Raw genomic sequence first — 8,822 nt, 5'->3', positions numbered from 1 at the left:
ACCTAGCAACAACTAAAACATCGGTGTGTTATCAACTTTGTTCTCATCCTAAATCCAAAACACAGCACTGTACCAGCTACTAGGAAGGAAATTAACTCTATCCCTGCCGAAACCAGGACATCCAGAAATTGGTAAAACAATGATGAGGTGTAAACCATAACGGGGATCTTCCATAAGATTGAATTCACTGTTTATATAGTCTATCCAACATGCCCATACCTTTTAACAAAGTTTTTAACGTTATGAAGTAAAAGTTTAGAGGAAATCTGCTGGCATCCTGGTGGGGAAGGATAGTGCCTGAAATCCACCAAACTGCATCAGTCACATATTCAGAATATTAATAGTATCAGTAACGAAATATCTCATTGCAATATGGTTTGGGTTTGGTGAAATCTTGCTAAGCAAAATAGCAGTGCTGAAATCATGGTCTTATTTTATGTAAATTTTTCCCTTTGACTCCAGGGCGATCAGGGTTTTATCCAAGGAAAATAAGACACTGCAGATCTGGAGCTGTCAAATAGTCCTGGGACTCTGTTGGTACCAGATACACAGTGGTATTGAGGTCTCACAAGGGCTAATCACGTACATCTCCCACTAATAATATGAGGCCATCTGCAATCCCATTTCATTCATTCATGTAGATTGATGATCTAGTACCTAGATGCTGTTAGGACAGAAATAGCTTCTGGTATTCTGTCCGTGCTGTCTTTGAAAATGAAATTTAAGAGAACAGACTTCCAGTAAATGAGCTGAATGAATGTATGCCAGCTCTTGCTAAATGGAAGTATGTTAGCTCTGTTCTCACCTCATCCTAGAAAGTTAAGTGACTGTCCGTATCATCCATTTTGTTCAGAACAATGCTGATGCTGTTGTTTTGGCCCATGGAAATTCAAGTACAGTGTCTTTTAAACCAAAAAATTAAAAACTCTAACTGATCATTTTGGTTATGTTAATTGCCTCTTTTTTTGCTGATTGAGCCATAACATTGCGATCTTACCAACACAACAGATTGCCTCTTTTAGAAGAAAAGTTGTTATTAATCATAGGGTTGGTTTGGGTTTTTTTAAGACCTACTTCCCCCCCATCAAATACATTTCCATCTGCAAGGAATTTTATTGTTTTAAAAAAAATTGTGAGCCACAATGTCTAATTTTCAGTTGCCCATTGATAGAAATGCACTGATAAAATCTGCCCAGCCAGAATAAGTTTGGAAATAAATTTTTGTTTCATTACCCTGAAACTTCCAGAGATTTTAGTGAACAGCAAAGAAAAATGTTTGAGCTGCTCTCCTGCTCCACCCCACCTCAGCAGATGTGAGTCAGCATCCTGTCCATGCAGCACGACTCCCAAGTGTGAAGTACAAGCACTTATTTTCCATTAAATGCCAGAGCAATGAGTTAACTTCATATTTCCATCCACAAAGCATACAACTAAGAAACTTGGATGCAGTCATTTGTGGGTTTCTAGTCTATTACAATTGTGATAAAACTTGAAAATGCTATTTGGCATTTTTGAATGCCAAGAATGGTTTAAATTTAGAATTTATTAAAAAGCTTAAGATATTGCCTTATGCTGTGGCCCTGCAACAGCTGAAAGGCCCAATGTTTGTGTGTCTGTCTGTGTGTGGTCGTTTCTGGACTGGGAGAATTTTTTTTATTTTATAAAATGGGAACGCTTTAAAATGTGCAGGAGTAGATTATGGCCGAAACGTGCAGTCAGCATGTTTTCAACCCAAAATTTGTAACTAAGACACATGATGCTTTCCAGGGCCTTTTGACTTTTGCAGGCCAGGCTTGTGTGAATAAGAGCATGATGTAGGTCTGCCTCAGCATGAGCTAAGGGCGTGAGGCTATCAAGTACAGTATTTCATCACGAAAAATGTGGTGAAGAGGGAGAAAGGAATTTTGGATTTGACTCATCATTTTAGATTCTGTAGCTAGGGGCTAAAAGGTCTTTTGCAACATTCGCACTTTATATGATTAATTTTATGGTACCTGTTGCAGTCCTTTGTTTCAAGTTGCTGTGAGGTTGCTTTGGGTAATAAGGAAAATGTAGATGAATTCTGGCAGGGATCTGAGTCCTGGTAGTAGCTGCTGATCCAGTCCTTACTTTCTGGTTTTTTATCAAAAAATCATCATTTACACTGATGTGTGTGCAAATGTAAAAGAAGCTATTCATAATACTTTTAGTAAATGGAGAGACCAGAGTCGAAACTCTGGGCTTGTTCTGACCTCTAGGTAAGAGCCACCTAGTTGCTTCAAAACCTGGCATGCAACCCACCAGAAAAAATAACTAGTTATACATTATCTCTCTGTTGCAGAAGAATATGCACTGTATTAGACATGCAATATTTAGAAATAGTTTTGCCTCTTCTAAGCTTCATCCAGTCAGTCTGGAAATAGTCCAGAACAAATGGTTACACAGCATAGCTATAGGTTAGCTTGATACTTGAGCATAACAATGAGAGCTGTTCTAGCTGTCTCCTCTGTCCATCCCTTTATAAGCTATGCTAACTCTTCTGTTTGGGAGACTTTATTCCAGCTGTGCTGTTATTCTCCACCTGTGTTTGAATGGCATGTCCAGACAGCTTTGGTTAACCAATAATGTACATGAAAGACAAATGGACACTTTACCTAGGGGCTGAATTCAGCGATATAGACACGAATGTGCATTGGAGAGTTGGGGAAGGGGACTCAAATTCTTTCACTTGTATCTTTTTACAAAGCATTCTAAGAAAAATATTTAAAAAAATAATCCTACAAAAATGTAGTTGTGTTTGCTATTTTAAACAGAGTAAGAAAATTAAATTCAAAATAAGATTTTACTTGAGCAAGCTAGCGTGTCCTGACCCAGGCCTGTGGAAATTTCAACCACCTACCATTTGATGACCTTTGATGACACCTGGGCCGACCTTTTCAGTTCTGTTCAGATACATTCAGTGTCAAAGTGTGCCACGCTGTTTTTCTTATTTGTTACTCCAACTCTTTTTTCCCCTGGCTGCTCTGTATCTGTTGTTAACGATTATTTTGTTTTACCTTGTGGCAGGGGAGCTTGCATTTCTAAACGTTCTCCTTTGAGTAATGGAGACTGGCTTCTTGCAAGGGCAGTTTCTATAAGCTCTTATAGTAAGAGAAAGTATTTAATATAACTTCAGTGCTTAGTTAAGGGAATATAAATACAGCTTGTTTGGCGCTTTTTCTGTTGATGTGAATAAATGAAGGGTAGCTGTCCTTGCAGAGAGCGCTTTGGGAGACATGGATGTTTGCAAGGTGTGGTAGTTGAATGTCCATTGTGTTAGAGCCCTATCACAGGATACAGAGATAAGTCAGATGCTCCAGGTTCATCTCAAGAAGCTCAAGAGCCACCAGTCCAGCCAGGCTCTGGGATATCTTTTGAGTTGCCAAGACCAAGCTGCGGATGAGAATTGTGATCAGAGGAAGAACTGAGCCAGTCCAAAGAATGCAAGTTCAGGAGAATGCAGTTTGAAAGCAGCAAGTGAAGTGGGGAAAACGAGAGGGAATCTGAAGTGCAAGTTAGTAGCAGTAGGCAGGAGCAAGTGGAAAAGTCGCAAGATGCTGCCTGCATTGGAAAGAACATAGAGTAGCAAGTAGCTGTATCTAGGAAATAACATCTGGAAATCCTGCTTCCTGTACAGCATAAAAGCTTTTTCTCTGTATGCATTGACCTGCATTGATGACCCCTACAGGTTCTAAAGCTGTCGTGTGCATTAGGTTCTATTGACAGCCAGAATATCTAACCCTAGATGCGTGCTTTGGCTTTTAACTTATAATAAATCTTAATGATCTCCTCACATTCAGGCTGCAAGTGCATTTAAGTGTATGGATTTGGAAAACTTCACTTAAAACTAAACCTTTACTGATACGTAGTTCACTGACTTAAAAGATAGGTTGGGAGTTTGAGCATCCAAGTCCTCTAGGCACACTAGTTAAAACTCAGCATGGATCTTCAAGTGATGGTTTCAAAAAAAGTAGCACATACGTAGTTCTTCCAGTGTCAGAAAACCCTTCTGTCTTCTGAGCCTCGGAGCTGCTGAGAGGATGAAATATACTGATTTATTTTCCCATTTTTATGTTTGGAGTGATAATTAAGTGACTATGGGTTAAATAGAAAATATATCTGCTTTATTAAGAAGCCTTAATTGAAAACACTCTACTGAAATGACAGGGCAGGCTTTAGTAAGTACAAGTTCATGTCAGTTCTAAAGCCTGTGTTCTTGAGCAACTTTTTGCAGACTAATGAGTAACTGAACACAAGTACACAGACACACAAGTGAAGCAGAAAACAGAAGTAGCAAAGCTGATCATAAACTAGACTTTGCTGAGGTGTATACATGCCTGTGTACACAAAGATCTGCATCACATCAAAAATTTGGGCTGTAATTGGTTGCCCTTTCTCCAAGGCCAGGACATGACATATATGAACTAATGAGAGCTGTTGAGCTCTGCTCCAGACAGCACATATGCTGTTTTGAGTGTCGGAGAACATATTAATACAAAGAGAACAGTAACAAGAAAGCTTCTTTAACTCTTTGTCTTCTGTCTTTGTAGGTGTGGATGAGGTCACCATCATCAACATCCTGACAAACCGCAGCAATGAGCAGAGGCAGGATATTGCTTTTGCCTATCAGAGGAGAACCAAAAAGGTAGCAAAATATGAAGAAATACCAAGTATTGAATATTTTTCTTGTGGACAGTTAGATTTTTCAGGGCTTGCGTGTTTTACAGTTAACTGGGTGTGAATTGGAGATAAGTATTACTTGGTTTATCTTTTCACTGAAATTAAAGATGCATTTATTTTGTCCATGCTGTCACAGTTTAGGACTGGTGGGACTTCCAAATTTGTTGAGTATGCATAACTGGGACTGAAATCTGTTGGAGACGGTGGTTTCCTAGCACCTCCAGAAATCACGATGGGTGACATATCAGCCAGCCAGCCACAGGATTCCCTGGTGAAATATGCTAAACAATAGTGAAAAGTCATTGACGTGAAATGCCTCAGTTTGAAGGAAAAGATGAAAGGGAGGTGCTTTAGGGGATTGATTTTTTTAATTTTTTTTTTTTTTAAGACAACTCAGCATAAGGAAAGTATTCTGTTTTTGATTACAGAGCTAGCTTAAATGAGAAAAGACTGCAGTCAGTTGTGCTACAAACGCTGCAGATGTGGAACGAAGTGATAGGATGAGTTGAACTGTCACTAGATATTATCCTGTCAGAAATACCTTAGGTACTGATCTATTGATGGAGAGAAATCTGTAAAATGTGTGCAGAATTCTGCATAATGAGTCTTGCTATCTGGAAGGCAAGAGTTGTTCTCTTGACTTCTGAAGTTTTGAGAATCTTACCATAATTGAAGTTTTATGCCCACAAAAAAGAGGAAACTTGTATAGAGTTAGGATTATGATGAATGTATCTCTTTCAGGTTTGCCAGACCCCAAATGGTAGTCCTCCAATAGCAGCCCAGAATGCTCATCTGAAACCAAATGTAAATCTAGCGTTAAATTTTGGAAATTCACCAACATTTATGCATGGCTGATATAGGCACATGCAGAAGCACGCACAAGTTGGACGCATGCATGTGTGCACACGTCTGCACCCTGGCGGTCACACTCTGTGGGCAGTGGGAGAATCGTGCATATAAGTGGACCCTAGTAGTGAAATGTGTCACTTAAAGCTTTGTTAAATGTTTTGCATGACCACAAAAATGCACAATCAAGAAAACCTGCAACTTTTTTCATCTGTTTCTCTCTCACCTTTTTTCCTTGCTGCGACCCAAGAGCAAACTGAATTTATCAAGTTTAACAAGTGCCAAAGAATAAAACAGTCTGTAGAAACAATGGAAATTTGCAGTAGAAACCAGTCGGTGAAATAAACAAGTGAATGGCAAGAGAGGAGGAAGTGGGATATGAAAAGACATGTAGGTATATCTTCTAGGGACAGCATCTCATGATTTTCTTTGGCAACGGGTCGTGCAGATTTCTTTGGCGATGTGTTGTATTGTACTAAGCTGCTCGTTTTGTGAGTTGCAGGATTTCTCAATAGATCATTATAATTTTAGAAAGTCACAGATCTACCTCTATTTTCATTCCTTTGAGTTGAGCTGTGTCTAATGGAAACTATTGGTAATGTTGAGGAACGGTGTTTGATCTATGCAGTCTTTCCCCATCACCAGTGTTAATGGAGCTACCAGTGAATACTGGGGGTTCTGCACGTGTGTCTTCGTATGCGTCTGGTCAGTCCTAACTGCCGCCAGTAACTTTGAAATGAACTGGTAATATCCAGGTGCTCATTTGGAACACGTAGTAAGACCTTTTCTCTTTGCTATTTATAAATTAATTATATCTGTCAGTTATCTGCTTCCCACTTCTCTCTTGGAGCGCTCCTAGCCATGGCAAAGAATGGCGGAGTGGAAACCCTGCTTTCCTGGCAGGGGGAGAAGACCACCTTTCTCCAGAAGCCTGCTAATATGAGGGCAGGTGCTTGGTTCAGTTTGAGGTGTTTTGTTGCAGTTGTTTTAGTAAATCCTCCTGTAGTGATTTGTATTTCCTTCAGCCTTCACATCAAAGTGCAAAGATTGCAGAAACTTTACTCAGCTAATTGGCATTCATGGCATTGTCCTAAAATTTATTATAGAGGTATGCGGTATCTTTGCTGTTTCAGCTGATGTCTGGAGAACCTGTTTTCACACAAATAAATGATGGAACACTGTATCCAAAATTGAGTTATTGTACTAAAATGTTCCTTAGACTAAAGCAGCTAGATGCCCAAAACCCCCGTTCGCTATCTTGGTCAATCCACGCAGTAAGTGCGTGCCGTATTAGCATATATTAGTGCCCTGGATTAAATGGGTGACTCTGGAAAGGAACTAAGTGCCTTGGCTCTTTACCTCTCTGGTACAAACTTCTCTGCAGTTTTGCTGAGGTCACTTTCTCTACCCCCTTTTCCCCTGCCCCTCCAGCTCACAAACTGTTAGTGTAGAAACCAGCAATTGAAATGCAGCACTTCTGAATGCTACAGACTTAACTTCAGCTTAGGGAATACATTGATCTGTGTGAGCCCCAGACTTGATCCCAGGGATTTCAACTTTGTAACTACACTACAATGAAGCTGATAATTAGCATTATTCAAGTTGCATCTGAAACCCCTAGAAGAGGACATGCCTCTGACTTTATTTGCTACAGATTTGCATGCATCCTGTGAAGTGAACATACCTGACTGTTTCTTTCTCTAGGATTGACTGACAATTAACAATTGAGACTTTGGCTACACTCTTCTGATAGTTTCCGTGAAGGCAGGGATAATTTTTCTGTGCTCAGGGATGATTTTTTCTCTTCAGCTAGCTGTTTGGGAACTGGGCCTGTACAGTGGAATAACCGTGCAGTCAATTTTCCGATGTCTCAGCTAGTAAAGGGCTGGGATAATAGGAAAAACACAAATAATACAGTGCTACTGGGAAAACTATGGGAGTATGATGGAGAAGCACTGACCGCAGGGAGTTAAACTCAGATCCATCTGTGCTTATTAGCTCCAACAAAGTGGCGGTGCTTCAAGACTGGAGCGGAGCTGCTCAGATGTGTCTGCACCATGCTTCCCAGCACTTTGTCAGCCACCAGTGGCTTTCTTCTTATTTTCAAAGGATGAGAAAAAACTCCTTTGGCCTAATTTCTTTCTTAGGCTTTCACAAAAGAAAAGCTCTTTATGTTCTGTTTCCTTGTCAATTGTGTAAGAAACACTGTTGCAGGCTGGGAGAATTAAAGCACTACAGGCTAAATTCTCTGGAGATCAGAAGTGAGCTTTAATTTTTTTCTTCCATCATCCCTCCTTTTTTACAGGAACTTTCTGCAGCGCTCAAGTCTGCTCTATCAGGTCATTTGGAGGCAGTGATCTTGGGCTTGCTGAAGACACCAGCACAGTATGATGCCTCTGAATTGAAAGCTGCCATGAAGGTAAATGAGCTTTGAAATTTAAGTATGTTAGTCTGATGTCGCTGTCTCAAGAATGAGTATGGACTTCATATTCAAGGCCACAGTTTTCAAACATGTCCACTGATTATTTTAATTTTTTTAGTACTACAGCTGCAAGGCATCCAAAATGAGAGAAATTCTGGAACCACGTGATTTTTAAAATGTTAATTAAACCCTCTCTTTAAGGAAAAAAATAATTTTCATCAGGTCAGGAATAACTGATAGGCTGCTCTGGCTGGTTGCTGCTTTGCTGACTTCTCTTAAAAACAATATACAGGTTCATAGTACAAAAAACCATTAAGAAAGCAGCTGTTAGCCGGAGCCATTAAATACTCTGCTAGCATTTATAGACTTAAACAGTAGTTTCCAGTTACTGGGTCATATCACTGATCTTGAAAGAACATCCTGTACCAGACCTGCCTCTGTGTAGAACACAAGGAGGAGAAGGATGGGGCATCAAAAGCAGTCTTTGGAGAAACAGCACAGCAGTGAGTCACTGTGTTCAGTCCCTTCCAATCACAGGCAAGCGTGAAATAGATTGCTAGTTTAGAAATATCCACTCTGCAGGCCACTGAAACAAGACTTTGAGAGGTGCTCATGACAGTGCATTCACCTTTCTAAGCAAACTAAGGTTTGGGAATTTGTATTTATAATCATCACTTAAATTCTGAATGTTTTTGATCAGATTAAATTTTTTTAAAATAAAAACAAGTATTAAAATGTCTGTTGAAATTCAGAACAAGACAAAAAACCAATTAATTAATTTCTCCAGACTATGAAAAAGGAGTTAAAGAACAAACAGGCAAACAAAACCACCCCCTCCATCCCCCCGTCCCCCCCT

General features: G+C 39.8%; 1 protein-coding gene across 1 annotated transcript in view; it reads left to right on the top strand.

The window, feature by feature from the left end:
• Positions 1–8,822, top strand: part of ANXA2 (annexin A2) — a 25,437-nt gene that overhangs the window by 8,282 nt on the left and 8,333 nt on the right. The window contains exons 3-4 of the mRNA XM_009273985.1: positions 4,569–4,663; positions 7,850–7,963. Of these exons, the coding sequence (XP_009272260.1) occupies positions 4,569–4,663; positions 7,850–7,963 (209 nt within the window). The remainder of the gene's footprint in view (positions 1–4,568; positions 4,664–7,849; positions 7,964–8,822) is intronic.

The sequence above is a fragment of the Aptenodytes forsteri genome, unplaced genomic scaffold (genome assembly GCF_000699145.1).
Source record: "Aptenodytes forsteri isolate BGI_AS27 unplaced genomic scaffold, ASM69914v1 Scaffold239, whole genome shotgun sequence".
Classification (NCBI taxonomy): domain Eukaryota; kingdom Metazoa; phylum Chordata; class Aves; order Sphenisciformes; family Spheniscidae; genus Aptenodytes; species Aptenodytes forsteri.
This window is presented reverse-complemented; position numbering and strand designations above follow the sequence as displayed.